Genomic DNA, 27,999 nt, shown 5'->3' on the forward strand with positions numbered 1-27,999 from the left:
AATGATTGTGCATTAAATATCTACAACCAGACAACATCCGAATGTAAGAAAGATCTCCTGAATTCGTCATTTATTATCTCCTGCTGAATCTCTGAAAGAAACTACCACATACAACACTTGTCAGAACAAAATATATATATATATATATATATATACGTGTGTGTGTGTGCGTGTGCGTGTGTGTGTGTGTGTGTGTGTGTGTGTATAAATACGGAACAAAATGTACATTTCACAAAAAAAGTCATAGTAGGCGATGGAGATTTTGTGCTGTGAGATTATTAGTGTGTGTTTAGGGAATGAAAGTCAATGCAGGACCAGTGGGTGTGGTCCGGGGCGGGGCTTAGAGTTGAGGGGTGGGAGTCATGGGCGGAGCCATATTGATATATCTCCAGATTTTGACCTATTTCTTCAGAGATCCAGACATCTTTCGCAGGCCCTTCATCCGATAAAGCAGCCCATTGATGAAATCCTGCGTAAACACAGAGATACATTTGTGCTTTAGTGTGATTATAGAGCTGAAAATGATTTTTTAAAAATAATATTATGAAAATATAACACCGTCATCATCAAATGTTGGTGTTTATTTACAGTCACATGTGTTTTCAGTGCAGATTTGACTCATCATTAATATAAGGTTGTAGAAAAGCTGTCAGTAAATGCAGTTTTGTGTGTAATAATGCAACTTGCGCTTTATTAATACACAGTAACTTTTATTTTAGCTTTTATTCTAATAAAATAACATTATTATTATTATCCATGTAATGATTAATGTTATTAATAATAATAATTTTATTATTGCATTTATTTTATTGGCATAATTATTTTACTACTTTTTATTTATGAGCTGAAAATGCTTTTCTTAATTCAATATTATAATATGACCGTGAATTATATTCTTTTCACCATGATATGTTGGTGTTTTCAGTGCAATTTTTCTGAAAAACTGGAGGTAAATGTATTTTTGTGAATATTAATAATAATATTTATTAATAAACAGGATTTACAACAGCTTTTTTCTAATAGAATTGTTAATATTGTTAGCTGTAATGTTATAATTAATGTTACTAATATTAATAATATGTTATATTTATTACATTTATTGTGCTGTAATTATTCTATTATTTTTAATACATTTTATTTATGAGTGATAAATTCTTTTTTTAATTTATTATGAAAATATGACAGTAAAATATATTATTTTCAAATGGTGTTTATTTCCATAATTGCATGAGTTTCATGCAGATTTTACTCCTAATTAACTCAATGATGTAGAAAACAAACTGTCTGTAAAGGTAAATAATTAAATACACTTTATTAATAAACAGTAGCTTTTATTCTAATAAAATTATTAATATTATATTATTAATATCTGATGTGTCTTTACCAGCCAACAGAGAACATCTACGCAACGTTTATAAAACATCCTTAAAATCTGACTGAATTTTTAGCATCATTTACCAAGGTCTCTTTACCGACCAACAGAGAACGTTCATGCATTATTAATATTATTATAAGCTGTATAGTTATAATTAATTAATTAATTATTAGGTTTTAGTAATGCTAATAATTGCTTTTATTTTATTATAAGTATAATTGTTATTATTAATAATTATTAATTATACTTGTATTATTTGTAATTTTATTTATAAGCTGAAAATGCTTTATGAATGCTTTTATTATGAAAACCTTGAGCAACAAATGTTGGTGTTTTCAGTGTATTTTTTTCTTCATAATCATTAATAATCATAATCATAATCATTAATAATCATAATCATAATGTTTTTTGTGTGTGTTGATATATTAATAAACAGAATTTTACAGTTGTGTTTTTTCTAACAATTATTTTATTACTACTATTAGCTATAATATTTTAATATTAATAAAAATAATTTTGATTACATTTATTTGATTATAATTATTTTATTATTGGAATACATTTTATTTATTAGCTAAAGATGTATTAATAAATAGGATTTTACAGTAGCTTTTTTATAAACATTATTACTATTAACACTATTATAAGCTGTAATGTTATAATTAATGTCATTAATATTAATAGTAATTTTATTTATTGCATTTATTTACATTTATTATAAATAGGGTTTTACAGTAGCATTTTCAAATCAAATTACATTATTATTATTATTATTATTATTATTATTATTATTATTATTATTATTATTATTATTATTATTGTTATTATGATATACAACCCCAAATCAGAAATAAAATTGGGCCAGTATGGAAAACTCAAATAAAGAAGGTAGTGATTTGCAAATTTGCTTTTACTTGTATTTGTTTGCAGACAATATAAACACAAGATATTTGATGTTTTGTCTGCTCAACTTCATTTCATTTGTAAATATAAATCTTTCCTGTCATTCAGACCTGCAACACATTTCAAAAAGAGTTGTGCCAGGAGCAGTTTAGTGCAGTGATCAGGTAAACTGGTGAAATAATGATGTGATGTGAAACAGGTGATGTCAACAGGTGATAGTGATTATGATTTGGTACAAAAGCAGCATCTAAGAAAGGTCTAGTCCTCTAGGAGCAAAGATGAGCCGAGGATCGCCAGTTTGACAACACATACATGAGGAAATGATTGAAATGTTGAAAAGCAATGTTCCTCAAAGAAAGAGAGGAGGACATTTGGATATTTCACCTTCAACAGTGCAGAACATCATTAAAAGAAGTTCCAGTGTGTAAAGGACAAGAGCGCAAGCCTAAGCTGAACAACCGTGATCTCCGATCCCTCAGGTGGCGCTGCATCAAGAATCCTCATTCATCTATGAGCCAGATCACCACATGGGCTCAGGACTACTGCAGCAAACCTTTATCAAGTACCACAATACGGAGTTACATCCACAAATGCCAGTGAAAACTGTACTGTGCCAAAAGAAAGCCCTATGTTAACAGTGTCCAGAAGTGCCATCCACTTCTCTGGGCTCGGAGGCATCTGGGATGAACCATCACACAGTGAACACAGTGCTCCGGAACAAACACAAAAAGGATCATCCAGACTGTTTTCAGCAGCAGTCCAAAAGCCAGGGTCTGTCATGGTATGGGGTTGTGTCAGTGCCCTTGGCAAAGATAACTTGCACCTCAGTGATGCACCATTCATGCTGAAAAGTACAGAGAGCACAGTATGCTGCCTTCTTTTCCAGGGACACCCATCCATATTTCAACAATACAATGCAAAACCACATTCTGCACACATACACCTGGCTATGGAGGAAGGGGATACAGGTACTGGACTGGCCTGCCTGCAGTCCCGAGCTGTCTCTGATAGAGAATGTGTGGTGCATTTTGAAGCACACAATGTGACAACAAAGACCCCGTACTATTGCACACCTTAAGACTTGTTTACAGGAAAAATGGCACAAAATCACACCTGGAACACTTCATCAGTTGCTGTCTTCAGTCCCTAAACGTGTCCCTAAAGTGTTGTGAAAAGGAACGGTAAATGCTTTACTGTTATACTGTTGTACTGTTTTTTTAAATGTGTTGCAAGAACCAAAATTGGAATACGAGTTTAATTAGAAAAAAACCCAATAATAATCATGAGGAGCACATTAAATAATGTTTGTTGTATTGTCTGCAGTGAAATACAAGTCAATTTAGAAATCACTTCTTTTTTTTATTTGCGTTTTCCATACTGTCCCAACTGTCTCTGATTTGGGGTCGTATATATGTGTGTGTGTGCGTGCATGGGTGTGTTTGTGGTACCTCCTTTGGCTTTCCGCATTCCTGTAAAAGCTCCTGTAAAACAGAAGAGCAGGTTGAGGATCAGTGAAGTGTTATATCAGCATTAGTGCTTCGTGTGGGATGTTGTCAGATGTTGATCATACGTGCAGTCTGGATCTCTGCTCTTCGTCTGTCAGCTCCAGAAGCTCATCAATGTCGATCTCCAGCTCTGGAATCTCCTCCTCCTGCACACAAACACTTGCTCACTACATAGTGCACTTACTGTAACACTATAAACGCTACCAGACACTCACTGTTACACACTCAACATCTGCTCACTACATAGTGAACTTACTTTTACACTATAAAACTAACAGACACTGTTACACACTCAACACTAGCTCACTAAGTAGATTTTAGTCATGTTTTATAAATGTTGTGTGAACGTTTTCTGTTTGCTGGTAAAGAAACATTAGATTTTAATAACGTTTTATAAACGTTGCATGATTGTTCTCTGTTAGCCAGTAAAGAAACATTAGATTTTAATAATGTTTTCTAAATGCTTTATAAATGTTGTGTGAACATTCTCTGTTGGTCGGTAAAGAGACCTTGGTAAATAATGCTGAAGTTCAGTCAGATTTTAAGGATGTTTTATAAACGTTGCGTAGATGTTCTCTGTTGGCTGGTAAAGACACATCAGATATTAATAATGTTTTACAAACATTGTGTGAACGTTCTCTGTTGGTCGGTAAAGAGACCTTGGTTAATGATGCTGAAATTCAGTCAGATTTTAAGGATGTTTTATAAACGTTGCATGAATGTTCTCTGTTGGCCAGCAAAGAAATATTAGATTTTAATAATGCTTTCTAAATGTTTAAAAACATTGTGTGAACGTTCTCTGTTGGTCAGTAAAGAGACCTTGGCATATGATGCTGAAATTCAATGAGATTTTAACGATGTTTTATAAACGTTGCGTAGATGTTCTCTGTTGGCCGTTGGACACATCAGATTTTATTGTTTTATGAATGTTGTGTGGACGTTCTCTGTTGGTCAGTTAAGATACCTTTGTAAATGATGCTGAAATTCAATGAGATTTTAAGGATGTTTTAAAAACGTTGCATGAATGTTCTCTGTTGGCCACAAAGAAACATTAGATTTTAATAATGTTTTCTAAATGTTTTATAAACATTGTGTGAACGTTCTCTCTTGGCCAGTAAAGACACATCAGATTTTAATAATGTTTTCTAAATGTTTAAAAACATTGAGTGAACGTTCTCTGTTGGTCAGTAAAGAGACCTTGGCATATGATGCTGAAATTCAGTCAGATTTTAACAATGTTTTATAAACGTTGCGTAGATGTTCTCTGTTGGCCGTTGGACACATCAGATTTTAATGTTTTATGAATGTTGTGTGGACGTTCTCTGTTGGTCGGTAAAGAGACCTTGGTAAACAATGCTGAAATTCAATGAGATTTTAAGGATGATTTAAAAACGTTGCATGAATGTTCTCTGTTGGCCACAAAGAAACATTAGATTTTAATAATGTTTTCTAAATGTTTTATAAACATTGTGTGAACGTTCTCTCTTGGCCAGTAAAGACACATCAGATTTTAATAATGTTTTATAAACGTTGTGTGAACGTTCTCTGTTGGTCGGTAAAGAGACCTTGGTAAATGATGCTGAAATTCAGTCAGATTTTAAGGATGTTTTATAAATGTTGCGTAGATGTTCTCTGTTGGCTGGTAAAGATACATCAGATATTAATAATGTTTTACAAACGTTGTGTGAACGTTCTCTGTTGGTCCGTAAAGAGACCTTGGTAAATAATGCTGAAATTCAGTCAGATTTTAAGGATGTTTTATAAATGTTGCGTAGATGTTCTCTGTTGGCTGGTAAAGATACATCAGATATTAATAATGTTTTACAAACGTTGTGTGAACGTTCTCTGTTGGTCCGTAAAGAGACCTTGGTAAATAATGCTGAAATTCAGTCAGATTTTAAGGATGTTTTATAAATGTTGCGTAGATGTTCTCTGTTGGCTGGTAAAGACACATCAGATATTAATAATGTTTTATAAACGTTGTGTGAACGTTCTCTGTTGGTTGGTAAAGAGACCTTGGTAAATAATGCTGAAATTCAGTCAGATTTTAAGGATGTTTTATAAATGTTGCGTAGATGTTCTCTGTTGGCCGGTAAAGAAACGTCAAATTTTAATATTGTTTAACCGTTGTGTGAACGTTCTGTTTAGGCTGGTAAAGAAATGTCATACTTTAATGTTTTATAAATGTTCTATAAATGTTGTGTGAACGTTCTCTTTAGGCTGGTAAAAAAACTGATAAATGAATTTGAATCCAATTTTAGTAATGTTTTATAAATGTTTTATAACATTATATGAACGTTCTCTGTTGGCTGGTAAATAAACCTTGATGAATGATGCTGAATTGTGGCCAGTGCTGTAACACTATTATAATCCATATGAAAATCTGATTATGATGAGGAGTTCAGGCTTCTGGATGCTCGTAAAGCATTTATGACTCTCATGGGCATCAGATATCATTAACACTTCTGTCTGAATGATGATGATGATGATGATGATGATGATGTGCTTATCAATATTTCACTGCGCTTCATAAAGCACAGTAATATGTGTTTGTGTGCGTGTCTCTGTCTCTGTGTATTTGTATGTGTATGTCTCTCTCTATGTGTGTGTGTGTGTGTGTGTGTGTGTGTGTATATGTGTGTGTGTTTGTCTTTGTGTGTGTGTATGGATGGGCGTGTGACTGTGTGCATGTCTGTGTCTGTGTGTGTGTGTGTGTGTGTGCGTGTGTGTGTGTGTGTGTGTGTGTGTATGTATATGTCTATGTGTGTGTATGTATATGTATCTCTATGTGCGTATATGAGTGTGTGTGTGTGTGTGTGTGTGTGTGTGTTTGTGTGTGTATGTGTGTGTCTGTGTGCATGTGTGTGTGTTTTGTCTGAATGAGGTGTGACAGGATGTGAGGCGCTGCTGTTTCTCTAATGTGGATTCGTTACTAATCGGATTTTCCTTCCAGGTTTCCCTGAGAGCTTCAAAACACAACCAGCGCTAAACACTCCGGTAATGTGGAAATCTCTGAGCACAAACACAACACACACTCACAAAGCAATTACAAAGAAACAGCCTTTAACAATAAATTAAATAACCCAATATTTTTTTAATTCAAAGTCGTGTTCGAATCTGATAAAATGTTTAAAAATATATAAAATATTTAAGTATATAAAATTAAATATAAGATATAGATAAATATGAGAGTCAAAACTGGTCATTTTGATAGTAATGCAAAACATATTTTACCCTCATCATATTTCATGTGATAACCATATTCTGTGCTAATGTTTATTCATTCATTCATTTTCTTTTCGACTTAGTCCCTTTATTAATCTGGGGTCGCCACAGCGGAATGACCTGCCAACTTATCCAGCATATGTTTTACACGGCGAATGCCCTTCCAGTCGCAACCCAGTACTGGGAAACATTCATACACACTCAATCACACACACTACTACAGTCAATATAGTTCATCAATTCCCCTATAGCGCATGTGTTTGGACTGTGGGGTAAACCAGAGCACCCGGAGGAAACCCACGCCAACACGGGGAGAACATGCAAACTCCACATAGAAACACCAACTAGCAAGCCAAGGCTTGAACCAGCAACCTTCTTGCTGTGAAGCCACAGTGCTAACCCCTGAGCCACCGTTTCCCCATCACATTTTTAAATTTAAGATAAATTCATTCATTTTCTTTTCGGCTTAGTCCCTTTATTTATCAGGGGTTGCCACAGTGGAATGAATCGCCAACTTATCCAGCATATGTTTTACACAGCGGATGGTCTTCCAGCCGCAACTCAGTACTGGGAAACATCCATACACAATCATTCACACTCATACACTATGGACAATTTAGTTCATCAATTTCCCTATAGGGCATGTATTTGGACTTGGAAACCGGAGCACCCGGAGGAAACCCACGCCAACACGAGGAGAACATGCAAACTCCACACAGAAATGCCTGGTCCAGCCAAGGCTCGAACCAGTGACCTTCTTGCTGTGAGGCCACAGTGCTAACCACTGAGCCAACGTCATCACATTTTTAAATTTAAGACAAATATTTATTAATAATTAAATGTATTTATATTTAATTTTAATATGATATTTAAAACAAGTTTAAACAAGTAGTATTTAGTAGTAATTAATTATAATATTAAAATATATATATATATATATATTAAAATTAATAAACAAAAGTGACAGTTATGTAGCCTAAATAAAATAAAATAATACATAACTAATGATAAAATAACAACCAAGAAGAAAAAATATGATAATGTTGCCATTGTTCAGTGTTCATAATGTTTTCATTCAGAAAATACTAACACACATACAAAAATAATTATAAACAAACAGAGAAATTATGAAATTTGAAAGTAGAAAGACTAGAAAAGACTTATTTCTTGTAATTTTTTATTTACATTTTTTTTTTGTAATTGTAATAATTCAGCTGTGACAAGGAGGCTCAGTGGTTAGCATTATTGCAACACAGCAAGAAAGTCGCTGGTTCGAGCCTCGGCTGGGTCAGTTGGCGTTTCTGTGTGGAGTTTGCATGTCCTCCCAGTATTCGCGTGGGTTTCCTCTGGGTGCTACAGTTACAAGTCCATGAGCTATAGGAGAATTGATTAACTAAAATGGCCATAGTGTATGAGTGTGTATGGGTGTTTCCCAGTACTGGGTTGCAGCTGGAAGGGCATCTGCTGTGTAAAACATATGCTGGAATAGTTGGCGGTTCATTCTGCTGTGGCGACCCCTGATGAATGAAGGAACTCATCCGAAGGAAAATGAATGAATAATGCAGTCATACATTTGGATCTCTCGGAGGTATTTTAGGTCTAAATATTGGTCATTGCTGTACCTGATATTTGATAAATATGACTTTCAGAAAACTCTGATTTTTACATCTTTCATTCATTTATTTTCTTTTCGGCTTAGTCCCTTTATTAATCAGGGGTCGCCACAGCGGAATGAACCGCCAACTTATCCAGCACATGTTTTACGCAGCGGATGCCCTTCTAGCTGCAACCTATCACTGGGAAACACTCTCATTCACACACACCACAGACAAATTAGCTTACCCAATTCCCCTATAGCGCATGTGTTTGGACTGTGGGGGAAACCAGAGCAAACCCATGCCAACACGGGGAGAACATGCAAACTCCACACAGAAATACCAACTGACCCAGCCAGGGCTCGAACCAGCGACTCAAAACTTTTTGCTGTGAGGTGATTGTGCTACCCACTGCATCACCTTTTTACACAATATAATTTATAAAAATCACATAAATTATTTACAAAAGTTTAAAATAGTCACGTGTAAGACATGTTTTATATTGTGAAAGGGAATAATTTCAGTGCATCGCAATAAATATGTGACTGGATTTAATTTTTGCTTGAATTATCCTTCTAAATTTGCATGTTGTTTTGCACACTTAAAAAAAAACCCCACAGCAACACTCCAGCAACTGCACAAACACACCAACACACACTCATCAATCAGTTCCTTTAACTTTTTGTCAGTTACTCAACAACTATAATGTAATGTTAATACAAGTCAACTGTGTGTGCGTGTGTGTGTGTTTGTGTGTGTGTGTGTGTGTGTGTGTATGTGTGTGTGTGTGTGGCCAGAAAGAATGCAGGATCCAGTGAGGTCACGCATAAATTACAGACGCTCATGAATAATGCAGAGTGGGCGGACTGTTTCAGGCTTCCACACGGAAGAGAACCTGAGTGAAACCCTTCCGTCAGGCCATGAAATATTCACAGCATCACCAAAACCAGGAGGAACACAGCGGCACTCCCAAACACACCACGGTAAACTACAGTAAAGCACAGAAAACCACAGTAAAGTACATTATTCAACCACATTTTATGTGTTTATTCCATTACAATGTCTTAAACCAATTTGTATTGGTTTATTCCTATCTCAATTCTGATGATTTAAAGGGCACCTATTATGCAGGAATCACTTTTATAAGGGGTTTAACCCCAGTTGTGTGTCAGCAGTGTGTGAATATCTCCAGACTCTAATGATCAACTTTAATGAATTGTATTTGTTTATAATCAGACTTGATAAAAACAGCCTGCAGAAACACTTTGATTGACATTTTCCCTTTGTATGTGTCATCAGAGGGGGAAAGCCCCGCCCACTAGTGACCATCTCCTCCTCATTAGCATAGGACATTTGTCTTGTTTTTGAATCTGCCACTAGGCTGACACACAGGCATTTACAGCTCCGCCCTCTTTTAAAAAGAGCACAATCTCATTTGAATTTAAAGCGACAGTCACCAAAACGCCACAGTTAGAATCAAAGTCTAAAGGGGTCAGTTTCAAAGAGTTAAAAAAACATTATCTGTGTGCTATTTTAAGCTGAAACTTCACTCCCACATGCTTAAGAGACATCAGAGATGTATTTTACATCTTGTTAAAATGGGCATAATAGCGCCCCTTTTAAATAAATTGGTTTATCCCTTTCTATACACTGTTAATGATTACCTGTAGAATCTACAGTAACTTACTGGCAGCAGTTCATCAGTAATTTACCGTAAATTAATTACAGCAAAAATACTGTATTTACATTTACAGCACAATTTCTTGCTGTATTTACAGTATTGTATTTTACCTTGCTGTAGAATATACAGTAATTCTCACAATGCAGCTATAAAATACAGTAACATCCTGCATAACTGATGTACAGTAAAATTCTGTTCATAATACAGTTAAATACTGTGCAATTTACAAACATCTAAATTCACTGGCTTATTCCAAGCAACATTATGATGACTTACACCAGGCATATCCAAGCTCGGTCCTGGAGGGCCGGTGTCCTGCAAAGTTTAGTTCCAACCCCAATCAGACACACCTGGGCTAGCTAATCAAGCACTTACTAGGCTTTCTAGAAATATCCCTGCAGGTGTGTTGAGGCAAGTTGGAGCTAAAATCTGCAGGACACCGGCCCTCCAAGACCGAGTTTGGACACCCCTGACTTACACCAACGATTATTGGTTTATTCCAATCTATAATCCAAGCACTTACACCAAACTCTACAGTTTTATTACTATGTATATTCAGCTCACTTATGACAAACATTGTTGATTTATCCTTGTCTTATATTTATCCCTATACTGATTTAGCCTTGCTTATCTCTGCGCAAAAGTAACTCTACACTCTACACAAAATTGAAGTCACAATGTGCTTTACAGCAAAAGAAAAGCAAAGATCAAAACAATCCAAGCAAAGACATTTAAATCATTAAATAATTTAAATCATCAACATTAAAATCCAATCCACGCAAATCTGGCCATCTGTAGGTTATGTCTGAAGACTCAACACTTAACTAATTTAACTAATTTACTACTAATAATAATAATAATAAAAAAAACAGTAAACCAACCTGAACTTTTCATGCTATTTATATATTGCTGCTCTCTGGTGACATTAACCCTGTTTCAGAAAGGAGGTTAAATGAAAACTCAGAGTTTGTTAGCCCTGAAGTGAGAGAAACTCTGGGTTTTCCATTTCAAAATGGCAGGTTTGTTAAACTGGAGAAAGCAGGGTAAGTCAAGCCTGTTTCTGAAAGAGAGGTAACTTTAACTCAGAGTCAGTTACTGTGGTCACTTACTCTGTGAACCTAACCTGGTCAGGTGCCGGTTTTATTCTCTTAACTCTGAGTTTCTGTCGGTCTCCTCCCCTTTTTAAAGATGAAGCTGTATTTCTCACCTTAGCCTTACATTTCCACCCACCTATTATAATGCTCAATTTGGATATGCGCATAAAAAATCGGTTGATGGAAACGCCAAGATGTGCAAAGCTTTTGAAAACACGTAATGACATTTGGTCATGCAAAAACACCTTAACCGTGTCAGTATTAGTGTTATTATATCATTAATTGATCCAGAGCATCTGGAGTGTGTTAAGAGCGTCTGTTCTCCGCGTCTTATGGCTTCAAACACCACCACACATTCATTGTGTGATTGACGCAGCTTCTTCTACCGCAGTAAATTCTGTTTTTACTGATGATATTTGGCTCCAGTTAATCAGGATGCGTCGATTTAGTTTTCTTTGACTTGTTGGATGGAAACGCTGCTTTATTCACACGTCTTTTATGCGATATTCCACATTTGCTCATAAATTTAATGCTCATTTTTGGATGGAAACATGACTATTGCCTACATTTCAGTTACACAAAGAATAAAGTCACGAGAATGGCTTGTCCTTTTTAATAAATAATTATCTTAAATTCACTGACCTTCAACAGGGATATCTACTGTAATCAATGGGATTATTACTCGTTCTAAAAACAATATTTTAGTTCTGCTTACATTCTAAATGTCATATCAACCTCTACCACTCGATCAATAATAAAGGCAGACACACACAAGCGCACTTTTACATCTATTAAAAACTCGATTTTAGACATTTTATCTTAAACTGATCAACATGTGTAAAAGTGGGAACCTTTAATTAAACATTTCCACTGAACATTGAGTGAAGGTTATCTGCATTCTTGTTTTGTCAAGTTTGTATGCTTTTTCAAGTGAAAAGTCAATAAACATCACACATTACATCACTTATTTTATCATACTTAAATACTTAAACACTTTAAATGTAAACTTACACATTGAATTGAGCAGCTGTTTTCCCATGCTAACTGTCTCTGTTTAATAATGCCTTTTTATAGTCGCTGTGTGCGAGCTAAACTCTGAGTTAGTCTACTCAAAGTTGAATGACCCAACTCAGATCCGCTGTTCTGAAACTGAAAACTCTTGAGTTTTTAATCTCTCTGTAAATCAACTCCGAGTTCAAGTTTAAACTCTGAGTTGGTTGAACCTCCTTACTGAAACAGGCCCCTAAAGTGCTTCTATTATCCTCATTTGCTCGTCATTTGGATAAAAGCATCTGCTAGATGATTATATATATAAATTGTGATGATGAATGCCAAACTGTACAGTTTTATTCCCGTCTATATTTCGATATTTCAGGATATATAAAAACACAAACATTCAAATTTAACAATCTCATAAAACAGAATCTTCTCTGAATGTTTTTAATGTTTGCAAAATAAAAACCAGATGTTATGAACATTCAAAGAAATTACATTCACATAACCTTCCTGGCAGGAATATTGTGTAGGTTGGGGATAATGAATAAAAACTGATGTGAAGTGCAGCACTGTTGTATAAGTCTAAAGGGTTTATTCTGTGAAAACAACCGTCCTGGAGGTATTTTATCCCACTTATTACATGATTACTTGCCATAAAACAAGTTCTGAGCCAGAATAGTTTATTAATGCTTAATGAACGCAAAGCTGACAGAAACTAAAACAGCTGATGGAGTATACACTAACCTGCGCATTATTCAGACACTAGATGGCGCCAAACAGTCAAAACGCAAAGCTGACAGAAACTAAAACAGCTGATGGAGTATACACTAACCTGCGCATTATTCAGACACAAGATGGAGACAAACAGTCAAAAACACAAAGCTGACAGAAACTAAAACAGCTGATGGAGTATACACTAACCTGTGCATTATTTAGACACAAGATAGAGACAAACAGTCAAAAACACAAAGCTGACAGAAACTAAAACAGCTGATGGAGTATACACTAACCTGCGCATTATTCAGACACTAGATGGCGCCAAACAGTCAAAAACACAAAGCTGACAGAAACTAAAACAGCTGATGGAGTATACACTAACCTGAGCATTATTCAGACACTAGATGGCGCCAAACAGTCAAAAACACAAAGCTGACAGAAACTAAAACAGCTGATGGAGTATACACTAACCTGCGCATTATTCAGACACTAGATGGAGACAAACAGTCAAAAACGCAAAGCTGACAGAAACTAAAACAGCTGATGGAGTATACACTAACCTGCACATTATTCAGACACTAGATGGAGACAAACAGTCAAAAACGCAAAGCTGACAGAAACTAAAACAGCTGATGGAGTATACACTAACCTGCACATTATTCAGACACTAGATGGAGACAAACAGTCAAAACCACAAAGCTGACAGAAGCTAAAACAGCTGATGGAGTATACACTAACCTGAGCATTATTCAGACACTAGATGGCGCCAAACAGTCAAGCACAAAGCTGACTGATATGAAAATAGCTGAAAAGCATTGTATCAGTAAGATGTAGCCCCAGTGAACATGAAAGCGTCCTCTTTAAGCTGCTTTAGCATGTATTTAGGACACAACAGACGCCTCAAATCTGCTGCACTTTAATCCTCTCATGTTGATAGAAAAGACCAGTGTGTGTGTGTGTGATAAAACACAGATAAAGCAGCATTTCTAAGCAAGTCCATGCAAATGTCAAGCTCGCCATAAAAAAAAAAAAAGATTTCAGCAAAATAGCAAAACTTAATCCCTTATTAATCAGGGGTCACCACAGCAGAATGAACCGCCAACTTATCCAGCATATGTTTTACGCAGTAGATGCCCTTCTGCCACTGTGCAGCCCCTACTGCAATTCTCACATCCATAAAACTGGAATTGCTCCAATGCATTTTTCACAGAAATCACACTCACACACACACTCGCACTCACACACACACACACACACACACACACACGCACATGCACACACACACACACACACACACACACACTAAACATCTGCTAGCTTATTCAGCACATTCTAACACACACATACACACACAGAGATGTTTGTTTTTGTCAATTGTGGGCACATTCCATAGGTTTCCATTGTTTTTATACTGTCCAAACTGCATTTTCTATGCCCCTAACCCCACCCTACCCCTAAAATCAACCCTCAAAGGAGACTGTGTGCACTTTTACTTTCTGAAAAAACTCATTCTGTGTGATTTACAAGCTTTTGGAGAAATAAAATCATCAGCAATGTCCTCATAATGCACCAACTTCTTGTAATACCCATGTCATACAGATTTGTGTCCTGATATGTCACAAAAACAAGTACAGACAGACACACACATGCTGGAAGATCTGAATATTCCTCATGTCCTTGAGTTTACTAGTAAGTGACCGTGTCAGACATTAACCAGCACCGCTCAGTGACCTGGATATTTATTACACAGAGCAAGAAATGATTACCTCTCTCACTGGAATCTGTTAACATTTGGTTTGTTTTCCCATCCCGTCTGGTGGTGAGTTAAGGGAGGTCCCCAATTATATAGGTGAGCTAATGTTAAACTCTATGCTGATAAAAACACAACTCAAAATATTAATGAAACACTAATAATTATCAAACCTATAAATATAATAAACTATATAAAAATATATAAAAATATAAATAAATCCATCAAAATATATTTATTATCTATTTTTTGGTAATACTTAATTATATTGTTTGTTAAAATTGTTAATATTATAAATACAGATATCACTTGTAATTTATTTGTCATATTTTTGGGAAAAAAAAGGTAATATTTAGTTTTTTAAGGCAACTTTCATTTCAAATAACACTTTTTTATGCATTTTTTTTACCCATACACATTCACTCTCACACACTTATACACTATGGACAATTTAGTTCATCAATTCCCCTATATCACATGTGTTTGGACTGTGGGGGAAACTGAAGCACCCGGATGAAACCCACGCCAACATGGGGAGAACTTGCAAACTCCACACAGAAATGCCTGGTCCTGCCAGGACTCAAACCAGCGGCCTTCTTGCTGTGAGGCACCACTGAGCCACCGTGTGGCCCAGTATTATTTGCTTTCACTATTGTGTTAGAGTGAACTCTGCTTTGACCTTTAGTCTAAATCTCCATCTAATCTAAACATTACAACACCGAGAGCAAAACAGAATGACGACAATAAAAATCTATAATAATCATTATGGATGACTAAAACTAGAGTCGAAACCAAAACTAAAACATGTTTTGTAACTTGAAATAGATCTATGTATGACCTAAATGACCTATTTTTAAAAAATAAGTACAAAAACACACATAATGTAATAAAAGTATTATTTGGAGTAGTTTGGTTCCTAATGGCCCATTTCCACTGAGTGGTACGGTAGGGTTCGGTTTGGTACGCTTTTATGGCCATTTCCACTGTCAAAAGGCGTACCGAACCGAACCGTACCGTACCACTTTTTCGGCACCCTTTCGAAAGGGTACCAAACACGAGAAAGGGTACCAAAAGGCACAGCTGAACGCTATTGGTTTACAGAGATACGTCATTGTTTAAAATACACAGCCGAGAGATTACAGCGGATTTATATATACATATAATGACGAGCCATGGTTGATCTGGGCTCAAACAAACCTTGTCGTCGTCTTGATGAACAGCACAAATCCAAGAAGAAGAGCAGATTTACCCTGTGCCGCGTAGTTTTTTACGAGGCAGTCTGAGGCGTGAGCGGTTTCGCTTTCTTGCTTGCGCTCGTCGCAAGTCTATATCTGAAATAACAAACTTGTTGAGCTGATGATAATAACCTGCGCTTGATTATTGACGTGCTTTTGAAACCCGATCCTGTCAGACACTGACAAACACGAGAGTGAAGCGTGAAGAAACAAAGGAGAAGCCGGAAAAAAGGAGCACATTATTATTCAGCAAACATGAACAAAATGCCATGATTAACTCACTTATTATCTTCACCTTTTGGACTAATATGAACTCAGAATGACGGAATTACTCTCTTACAGAGGCTACATGTGCTGCTGAAGATTACAGACACAGATGAGAGGTTTACACTGACTGTAGGCTATATTTTGTGTTGTTTTAAACCTAAATACTGACGAAATGTCTGCTGTGTGTAGTTCTTCTGTAAATGGTAACATATCGGAGACTGTAAGGGGCTGTATGTGTTTATATATGTTCATTTATTTAGTTATTTAATATAATTACAGACGTTACAGTAGGCTGTTTCACACTGTCATTGATCTGCAGTTATAATCAACTCATGTTCATTGAAAAGTTAGTAATAAACATTTATACACAAGTATTTATGTGTGTAAAGCATCTGTTTTGTGAGAAGAGCTTCTCATATGATATGTGAATGACCTGTTCAGCTTTACTGTAGACATTTCCTCCAGCGAGAATGACGTCAACTGAAACTTTCTGTCCAACACCACGCCCACCAAAAGGGTACCCTTGTTAGTGGAAACGCAAGCTTGATAAAGGTGACCCGTACCAAACCGAACCGTACCGTACCAGTTAGTGGAAACGAGCCATAAAATTTTCCATTAACTTGAAAAATACCAAACTCAACACTTGGGTTCATTTTTTTCCAACTAAACTACATTTTTTAAACCCAACTGTTGGGTTTGTCTGTATTTGACCCAACATTTGATTAATACAACCCAGTATTTTTTTTGAGTATATATATATATGTTATAATTGTTGACAAGAATCTCATGTTTATTGTCTACCATTTCTTTTCTCTGCCTTTTCTCAGTGTATAATAATGGAAAAAAAATTACAAGCAAAAACTGCACAGAGTGGCATTATATCAATATCTTATATCTTTATTTCATAAAACATAATCAAAAACAAGGACAGTGCCCATGGTCCAAAGTTAATGTCGATTGTTTTGGAATAACGCAAATGTGTAGTGTGTTTTATGCATATTTCACAAAGATGAATCGTTTACATCAGTGGTTCTCAACTGGTTTGCCCATGGGACCCACATTTTTACATGGTCATTAAGCTGCGACCCAAATTTTTAGGAACTATAACACAATTTTAGGAATTATAATTCATTTGTATTTATTTGTTAACATACACAAGTAGTGACTGATAAATGATAAGTAAATCACCAAGACTTACAAATGAACAATATTTTATTGCTGTCTTTAAGAAAATGTGTGCACTTTTGTGATGCCCTCAGCTATTGGAGTCGTCTTTGAATATAGTCCACAGGTTTGTCCTTGCTACGGGGATGTTTGGTTTCTAAATGTCATGTTAATTTAGAAGGTTTCATGCTCTCACTACATATGACACACTGAGGATTTAAGTCTTTTTTTGTCATAAATATATATAAATTTATACTTTACATATCCGAGGTCGTACTTGCGCTTTGACATATTTGTCGCTATAATTAAATGAAATTTCACATGTCAAACGGTACGGTTGTTGCGCGCGCATTTCAAAATAGAAGTCTGGTATAAGCAGTTAAAAATTAAACTTTTGTTGTTGTTTTTTACCACACACTCCACGACCCACTGAAAATGTTCCCGCGACCCACCAGTTGAGAAACACTGGTTTACATTATATTAATTAGTCAATGTCTTTTCCCCAGCACTCTTTAGAATATGTTGTTTTGTGTTCACCACAAGGAAATTGATAAAAGTTTACAACCACTTGAGTCTGAGTAAATGATGAGGTCATTTTTAATTTGGGGTGTACTGTCTTTTTAAACATTAGCTTCCGTTATCAGTTAGACCGCAGCAGTGTTGCTAGAAGGGATAGAGCTGTGGCGGGAGTTAACGATAATTATTATTTATTAAATTATCCATTAATTTTATTTTATTAACATCTACCTCAACCTCAAGCCTCACATTAATGTAAAGACCGTAATTATATAGAATATTATTCATATTATTCAATAAATTACTAATTAAATTGTGTTTTATTAACTTCTACCTCAACCATAAACCCAACCCTCACAGCAATGCAAAAACAATAATTATACGGCATATTATTCATATTATTTATTAAATTACCCATTAAATTGTATTTTATTAATGTCTTCCCTTACCCCAACCCTCACAGTGATGCAAAAACAGTAATTATACTGAATAATATTCTTATTATTTATTGAATTACCCATTTAATTGTGATTTATTAACGTCTACCCCAACCCTCACAGCAATGCAAAAACAATAATTATACAGCAAATGATTCATATTATTTATTAAATTACCAACTAAATTGTGTTTTATTTACGTCTACATCAACCCCAACCCTAAACCCAACCCTGCTGAAAAATCCAGCTTAAACCAGCCTAGGCTGGTTGGCTGGTTTTAGCTGGTCGATCAGCCTGGTTTTAGAGGGGTTTTGGCCATTTCCAGGCTGGTTTCCAGCTATTTCCAGCCTGGTCTTAGCTGGTCAGGCTGGAAAATGACCAGCTAAATCCAGCTTGACCAGCCTAGTCAGGCTGAAACCAGTCTAGGCCGGTTTAAGCCTTTTTTTTAGTAGGGAACCCTCACAGTAATGTAAAAACAGTAATTATACCAAATAATATTCTTATTATTTATTGAATTACCCATTTAATTGTGATTTATTAACGTCTATCTCGACCCCAACCCTCACAGTAATGCAAAAACAATAATTAGACGCCGAATTATTCATATTATTTATTAAATTATTAATTAAAATGTATTTTATTTACGGCTATCCTTAATTGAACCCTCACAGTAATGCAAAAACAATAATTAAACAGTGTATGATTAATATTATTTATTAAATTATTCATTAAATTGTATTTTATTTGTGGCTACCCTTACCCTAACCCTAACTGTAATGCAAAAACAATAATTATACAGTGTATTTTTCAAATTATTTACTAAATAACCTATGAAATTGTGTTTTATTAACATCTACCTAAACCCAACCCTCACAGTAGTGTAAACACAGTAATTATACAGAGTATTTTTCATATTATTTCTTAAATTACCTATTAAGTGTATGTAATGTAAAATGTAAAAGAATGTAAAAGAATATTAATTATATTTGTGTAGTGTCCCAAAAATTATGCTATATTGACGTGAGTATCCTCAGCTGTATCCCTTCTAGACTTGACCCAGTGAAGGCGCGTATAGTTTCAGTGCTCAGTGTTTGTTTACTGTTTGTATAGATAGTCTGTCTGTCAGTTTGCAGGATTATAATCAGCGTATAGAGAAAACCCTGCCTCTCGTGTGTCTGTGTGTGGTCTGTTCAAATATCATCTGCTTCTCTGCTCAAGTGTTGCAGGAAATGTCACGGCCTCATCACAAATGCTAATGTCCTCCTGTTGCCATGGTAACGTGGATACGGCGTGTGACGTAACGCGCCAGATGTCGTGTCCTCATATGTCCGTTTGTTGTTTGTTTGTTTTCATAATAACTCAATATTGACATCACATTCAATATAGCATTTAAACAATTACAAACTATTACAAATGCTAGGAGGAGATACAGATCTTTTCACAGAAATACTTTAAAGAATGTACAAACTTCGCTGACTCGAGTGGCTTTGTGTTACTTTAAAGAACAATATGGATTTAATATAATACTTTGTTACACTTTTATATGCTATATAACATTTTCCCCCTGTAAATTTACATATTTGATTGTGATATTTGGCCATTAATATAAAATAAAATTAAAAATGTGTGTTTTTTATTTTTAGAAATGTTCAACAAATCCTAAAAGAACATCTTTTCAATGTAAAGTAACACTTTCATCAATATTATTAACAAAACAATAATACTCAGATGTCCATCACATGAACTGTGACGTATAGGGAACAGCCCAGTTTTTACACACATAGTCATTTACACAACACATTATAGTATTATAACACAACAGTATTATAATATGTAGTTAATACTGTAGTGTTTTTCCAATCATATTATAGTAAAGTACTTGAATTCATCTGTTGTGGTGATTCTACAGTTGCTATGGCAACAAAACCACTATTGTAATTAATCTTTTGTGGTGATTCTATAGTTGCTATGGCAACAAAACCACTATAGTAATTAATCTTTTGTGGTGATTCTACAGTTGCTATGGTAACACAACAACTATAGTATTTAATCTGTTGTGGTGATTCGATAGTTGCTATTGGAACAACAACTATTGTAAATAATCTGTTGGGATGATTCTACAGTTGCTTTGGCAACAAAACCACTATTGTAATTAATCATTTGTGGTGATTCTACAGTTGCTATGGCAACAAAACCACTATAGTAATTAATCTTTTGTGGTGATTCTACAGTTGCTATGGTAACACAACAACTATAGTATTTAATCTGTTGTGGTTATTCGATAGTTGCTATGGCAACAAAACCACTATAGTAATTAATCTTTTGTGGTGATTCTACTGTTGCTATAGTAACACAACAACTATAGTATTTAATCTGTTGTGGTGATTCGATAGTTGCTATGGGAACAACAACTATAGTAAATAATCTGTTGTGATGATTCTATAGTTGCTATGGTAACACAACAACTATATTAATTGATCTGTTGTGGTGATTCTATAGTTGCTATGGCAACAAAACCACTATAGTAATTAATCTTTTGTGGTGATTCTACTGTTGCTATAGTAACACAACAACTATAGTATTTAATCTGTTGTGGTGATTCGATAGTTGCTATTGGAACAACAACTATAGTAAATAATCTGTTGTGATGATTCTACTGTTGCTATGGCAACAAAACCACTATTGTAATTAATCTTTTGTGGTGATTCTACAGTTGCTATGGTAACACAACAACTATAGTATTTAATCTGTTGTGGTGATTCGATAGTTGCTATGGGAACAACAACTATAGTAAATAATCTGTTGTGATGATTCTACAGTTGCTATGGTAACAACAACTGTAGTAATTGATCTGTTGTGGTGATTCTATAGTTGCTATGGTAACACAACAACTATAGTAATTAATCTGTTGTGGTGATTCTTCAGTTGCTATGGTAACACAACAACTACAGTGATATAAACAATTGAGCCGATACTGTAGTTTCCCACAACTATAGGATATATTATACTACAATTCACCACAGTTAATGTAGTAAAATTAAAGTATACTACAGTATTTATAACAGTCGCTATAGTTAATATACTGTATGCTAGAGCATTCAATAGCAAAGTGTTGTAATTACAGTATACAATACGTTTAATATAGTATGGCTCGCTATAATGTTTACCATTACTACAGTATTTTCTCATGTGGAACCCATCGGTCAGGTTGGTGAATAACCAGTAATGCACTGATAGTGGCAGCAGCTTTTGCTAATTCCTATGGAGGAACTTGTGATATCTGATATTTAAAGTGTATAAATTCTTCATAAATAAATTCTTGGATTATTGTCTGTAATGTATGGGAGAAATAATGTTTGTTATTATTTAAAGAAATATATATATTTATATAAAATTGTAGACAACATGCTTATTTTGAGCTGTATTTATGAAAATGTGAACGATCAGATGTTTTTGGGGAAACACAATTTTTTATCATTAGAAATGATAATTAGGTCATTAGAAATTTCTTATAAGTAGAAAATTAGGAAAAACTTTTATACTTACAAATGAGTTGAAAATATTTTAAATTAAATAAAATTAATTTTTATAGGAGGCAAATTTTTTATTTTCAGTTGTGTCTATACATTATGTAATATACATGGTTCCATGCCCATAGCCAGCCTGCTGAAAGGGGTGGTTGTTTTTTCTCAAAAAGTGGACCATTTTGCAGTTACACATCTCGTTTTCTAATTATGAGATTTAAAAACTGCATTTTAGTGACATTTTAAGCACTATTTTTAGCTGGATTAGCTTATCATCATAACTAAACCTTTTGATATACTAAAGATATTTCCTAAATATTGAGAATAAATAAACATGAAAAAACTTATTTTTAAAATCCAAATTTATTACATCATATATATTAGAAAAAAGTAGGACTCTGTTAAAAATTTACATTAAAACTGGAGCCTATTGTCATTAATTAGACCAGTGTTTCCCAACCCTGTTCCTGGAGGCACATCAACAGAACATATTTTGGATGTCTCCCCTATCTCACCCATTCACTTCAGGTTTTGGAGTCTTTTCTAATGTTCTGGTGAGTTGATTCAGGTGTGTTGGATTAGGGAGAGCTTGAAAATGTGTACTGTTGGTGTGCCTTCAGGAACAGGGTTGGGAAACACTGAATTAGGCAAATAACAAACCGGCCAGCACATTCAACTTCCTCAGAATTTGGCAATTTCAATAAAAAATAATGAAAACACAATAATAATAATAGTAATAAGGCGACACGGTGGCTCAGTAGGTAGTGCTGTTGTCTCACAGCAAGAAGGTCGCTGGTTCGAGCCTCGGCTGGGTCAGTTTGCTGGGTCAGCTGTGTGGAGTTTGCATGTTCTCCCCGCATTCATGTGGGTTTCCTCCGGGTGCTCCGGTTTCCCCTCAAGTCCAAAGACATGCGGTACAGGTGAATTGAGAAAGCAAAATTGTCCATAGTGTATGTGTGTGAATGAGTGTGTGTGGATGTTTCCCAGTGATGCGCTGCAGCTGGAAGGGCATCTGCTGCGTAGAATATGTGCTGGATAAGTTGGCGGTTCATTCCACTGTGGTGACCCCTGATGAATAAAGGGACTAAGCTGAAAATGAATGAATGAATGAATGAATACTACTACTAATAATAATAATGTAGAGCTTGACGATTTTCTAGCCTCTCTTGTGAAAAGTACATTTGAATATGCATGGATAGCAACAATAGCCAAAATGGTATTCAAATCTATTTGATAATTAATAAGAGCCACTTTTGGTGCTTCACGCCTTTTTATCTGTCTTTTTTTTTTTTGTTTATAGAAAAAAGATCCAAGATTTAGATGAAAAGTTACTTGTAGATGCTTTCTCTATTTTAAAACAATGCAGTAGTGAAAGATGACCTCACCTACGTCAGATTGTGTGTTTTCTTGCACAGCTGGATGTTTGACTCATCAAAAAGATTTGTTAGCATTGGCCAAAACAGCCAACAGAGGGTCCCGCTTGGTCTTATAGATTTTTCATGTGTTATTTATGCTATTTATGATGGCATACCAGTCAAAATAAGACAAATGAGCTCATGTATAGGACAAATTCTGGACCTTTGTCAGTAAGGGGTGTATTTTTCAAACCACCCGAACCCCCCCTGGCTACGGGTCTGGGTTCATCTATTTCATATTCTTCTCTTCTGGTGTTAAGTGCATTACAGTACTCTGAGGAAGGAGCTAAAATGATTTTCTGTGGTAATTGACATCATGCCACTGATTTAAGTGTTGGTGGTTTATATAAGTGCACTATATAGATCCAGTGAAGCAAGCATGTGCTTGAGATGATGCTCTTCTGTGAACCGCTTTGAATTAAAGCATCTAACGGATGAATAAATACCTTTAAAGCGCATTTCTAAAGCTTTAAAGCAGTTCTTTTTTTTCTTAATCTTATTGTGAACGGCTTGTAATAGAATTTATAAATGGAATAATTGATTTCTGATGGGGTTGAGCAATGTGTAAATGATTAAATATTTCAGCTACTATGATCATTAATCTTCAGCCACATATAGATCATAGTCAATTTATATGATTCAATGAGACATGATCTTATCTATGAGAAGTCTAAAAACATATTCACTATCTATATTTATAATTGAACATAATCAGTCTAAAAATTGCAGTGTTGTTTTGTTTAATTGTTTTCAATTAGATTCAGTTTCATATTTCAAAATCCAAAAATGTATATGCAGCGCCCTCTAGTGGATTTGTATTCTGAAACGTACAACAAAACAAAAACAGAGCAACTTGTTTTACAATTATCAAAAATGTAGACTGCACTCTGTAGTTTATTTGTCACCTGAAGTGTACAACAAAACATACCCAGACGTTTCTCAAAATGTAGCCTATTATGGGTGTGTCACCTGAAAGGTACAGCAAAATCTACCCTAAGTAACATATTTCAGACCTACAAAAATGTGAACAGTGCCCTCTACTGTATTTGTCATCTATAACATTAAAACAACACACCCTAAATAACATATTTCTTATCTGCAAGATATAAACAGCGCCCTCTAGTGGATTTGTCATCTGATAAATAAAGTGAAACATAACCTAGGTAACGTAGTTAAGATTTGCAAAAATGTAGATAGCGCCTTCTAGGTGATTGTCATCTAAAACGTACAACAAAACATACCCTAAGTAACGTATTTCAGACTCACAAAAATGTTAACAGGGCCCTCTTGTATATTTGTCATCTGAAACCTACAACAAAGCACATCCTGAGAAACATATTTCAGATTCGCCAAAAATATAAACAGTGCCCTCTAGTGGATTTTTCATCTAATACATACAACAAAACACACCCTATAGTAACATATTTCAGAATCATAAAAATGTAAACAGCACCCTATAGTGGATTTGTCATCGGAAACGTATAACAAAGCACATCCTAAGTAACATTTCAGATTTGCTGAAATTGCAAACAGTGCCCTCTAGTGCCTTTGTCATATAAAACGTACAACAAAACAGCCGTATTTTACGTTTTGTAGATATGTGAACTGGGGCAATTATTTTCAGTTATCCAGGTCTAAAAAGGAACTCAAAGATTGGTGCATTTGGTGCTGTCTTACCGCGCAAGGTATTTACTTGATGCATTTATTGTTGTCTGTCTCTAACCTCACAAGCTGTTTAATCTGTCCTAATTTTGATGCCTTTGGTGTTTAATTTGATGCATTTGCTGCTGTCTGTCTCATACCTTGCATGGTGTTTGTTTTGATGCATTTGGTGTTTATTTTAATGTATTTGGTGTTTATTATGATGCATTTGATTTTTATTTTGATGCATTTGGTGTTTATTTTGATGCATTTGATTTTTATTTTGATGCGTTTGATTTTTATTTTGATGCATTTGGTGTTTATTTTGATGCATTTGATGTTTATTTTGATGCATTTGGTGTTTATTTTGATGCATTTGGTGTTTGTTTTGATGCATTTGGTTTTTATTTTGATGCATTTGGTGTTTATTTTGATGCATTTGATGTTTATTATGATGCATTTTGGTGTTTATTTTGATGCATTTGATGTTTATTATGATGCATTTTGGTGTTTATTTTGATGCGTTTGGTGTTTATTTTGATGCATTCAGAGTTTATTTTGATGCATTTGGTGTTTATTTTGATGCATTTGATTTTTATTTAGATGCATTTGGTGTTTATTTTGATGCATTTGGTGTTTATTTTGATGCATTTGGTGTTTATTTTGATGCATTTGATGTTTATTTTGATGTATTTGTTGTTTATTTTGATGCATTTGATGTTTATTATGATGCATTTTGGTGTTTATTTTGATGCATTTGATGTTTATTATGATGCATTTTGGTGTTTATTTTGATGCATTTGATGTTTATTATGATGCATTTTGGTGTTTATTTTGATGCATTTGGTGTTTATTTTGATGCATTTGATTTTTATTTAGATGCATTTGGTGTTTATTTTGATGCATTTGGTGTTTATTTTGATGCATTTGGTGTTTATTTTGATGCATTTGATGTTTATTTTGATGTATTTGTTGTTTATTTTGATGCATTTGGTGTTTGTTTTGATGCATTTGGTTTTTATTTTGATGCATTTGGTGTTTATTTTGATGCATTCTGGTGTTTATTTTGATGCATTTGGTGTTTATTTTGATGCATTTGTTTGGTTTTTTTGATGCATTTGGTGTTTGTTTTGATGCATTTGGTGTTTATTTTGATGCATTTGGTGTTTATTTTGATGCATTTGATGTTTATTATGATGCATTTTGGTGTTTATTTTGATGCATTTGATGTTTATTATGATGCATTTTGGTGTTTATTTTGATGCGTTTGGTGTTTATTTTGATGCATTCAGAGTTTATTTTGATGCATTTGGTGTTTATTTTGATGCATTTGATTTTTATTTAGATGCATTTGGTGTTTATTTTGATGCATTTGGTGTTTATTTTGATGCATTCTGGTGTTTATTTTGATGCATTTGGTGTTTATTTTGATGCATTCAGAGTTTATTTTGATGCATTTGGTGTTTATTTTGACGCATTTGGTGTTTATTTTGACGCATTTGGTGTTTATTTTGATGCATTTGATTTTTATTTTGATGCATTTGGTGTTTATTTTGATGCATTTGGTGTTTATTTTGATGCATTTGGTGTTTATTTAGATGCATTTGGTGTTTATTTTGATGCATTTGGTGTTTATTTTGATGCATTTGGTGTTTATTTTGATGCATTTGGTGTTTATTTAGATGCATTTGGTGTTTATTTTGATGCATTTGGTGTTTATTTTGATGCATTTGGTGTTTATTTTGATGCATTTGGTGTTTATTTTGATGCATTTGGTGTTTATTTAGATGCATTTGATTTTTGATTTGATGCATTTCGTTTTTATTTAGATCCATTTGGTGTTTATTTTGATGCATTTAGTGATGTCTGTCTGTGTCTTACCTCGTAAGGTGATTGTTTTTATGCATTTTGGTGTTTATGTTGATGCATTTGATTGTTATTTTGAGCATTTGGTGTTTATTTGATGAATTTTGGTGTTTATTTTTATGCATTTGATGTTTATTTTTATGCATTTGGTGTTTATTTTTATGCATTTAGTGCTGTCTGTGTGTCTTACCTCGCAAGGTGACTATTTCTATGCATTTGCTGTTTATTTAGATCCATTTGGTATTTATTTTTGATGCATTTGGTGTTTATTTTGAGCATTTGGTGTTTATTTTTGATGCATTTGGTGTTTATTTTGAGCATTTGGTGTTTATTTTTGATGCATTTGGTGTTCATTATGATGCATTTGGTGTTTATTTTGATGCATTTGGTTTTTATTTTGATGCATTTGGTGATTATTTTGAGCATTTGGTGTTCATTTTGAGCATTTGGTGTTTATTTTGGAGCTGTCTGTCTCTTACCTTGCAAGGAGTTTATTTTGATACATGTGTTTGTCTCGTACCTCACAATGTGTTTATTTTAATGCATTTGTCTCTTACCTTACAGTGTTTATTTTGATGCACTGGTGTTTATTTTGATGTGTTTGGTATTTATTTTGATGCGATTGGTGTTTATTTTAGCATTTAGTGCTGTCTTTCTCTTGCCTCACAAGGTGTTTATTTAGGTGCATTTGGTTGTGTACTGCATGTGTTTGTCTCCTACCTGGCAGTCGTACAGCAGGTGCAGCTGATCGTCGATCCACTCCTCAATGTCCAGTCTCCTCTGCAGGTCCTTACGGTTGTATTTGACCGTGAGTTTGCCCAGTTTGCGTTGGGCAGGCTCCTCCTCTTTGGTCTGAAACATCACTCTGGACTGAGTGCCCGGCTCCAGCTCCGGCTCCGACGCCATGCCTGCCACAACGGACTGTCTTTCTCTCTCTGTCTGTCTCTCTGTCTGTCTGTCACACACACACACACAGGGTCCTTCAGATGAAGTCCTGCTGCAATTGCTCCTCTCTCTCTTTACTGCAGTGTGTTTTAAATCATGATCGTGTTGTTTGTGTCTAGCAGCCTCCTGTAGTGCCTGTCTTCTGTCT

The 27,999-nt window shown here is 34.7% G+C and overlaps 1 protein-coding gene across 1 annotated transcript; it reads right to left on the minus strand.

Annotated features, from left to right (window-relative positions):
* Positions 1-39: 39 nt before the first annotated feature.
* ppp1r14d (protein phosphatase 1 regulatory inhibitor subunit 14D) lies at positions 40-27,999 on the minus strand. Its single transcript, XM_056477109.1, has 4 exons — positions 27,627-27,999; positions 3,849-3,929; positions 3,727-3,759; positions 40-469 (listed from the first exon to the last, which is right to left on the minus strand). The coding sequence occupies exons 1-4, from the start codon at positions 27,810-27,812 to the stop codon at positions 401-403; spliced, it is 369 nt and encodes a 122-aa protein (XP_056333084.1). The 5' UTR covers positions 27,813-27,999; the 3' UTR covers positions 40-400.

The sequence above is a fragment of the Danio aesculapii genome, chromosome 17 (genome assembly GCF_903798145.1).
Source record: "Danio aesculapii chromosome 17, fDanAes4.1, whole genome shotgun sequence".
In the NCBI taxonomy this organism is placed as follows: Eukaryota; Metazoa; Chordata; class Actinopteri; order Cypriniformes; family Danionidae; genus Danio; species Danio aesculapii.

Bases quoted from the DNA above. Each gene is read 5' to 3' on its own strand.
- ppp1r14d (XM_056477109.1), bottom strand. From the start codon at position 27,812: ATGGCGTCGGAGCCGGAGCTGGAGCCGGGCACTCAGTCCAGAGTGATG. The intron at 3,930-27,626 runs GTAGGAGACAAA...GTTTGTGTGCAG, and splicing joins ACCTGCTGTACGACTGCCAG to GAGGAGGAGATTCCAGAGCT. The intron at 470-3,726 runs GTACCACAAACA...GTGTTTACGCAG, and splicing joins AATGCGGAAAGCCAAAGGAG to GATTTCATCAATGGGCTGCT.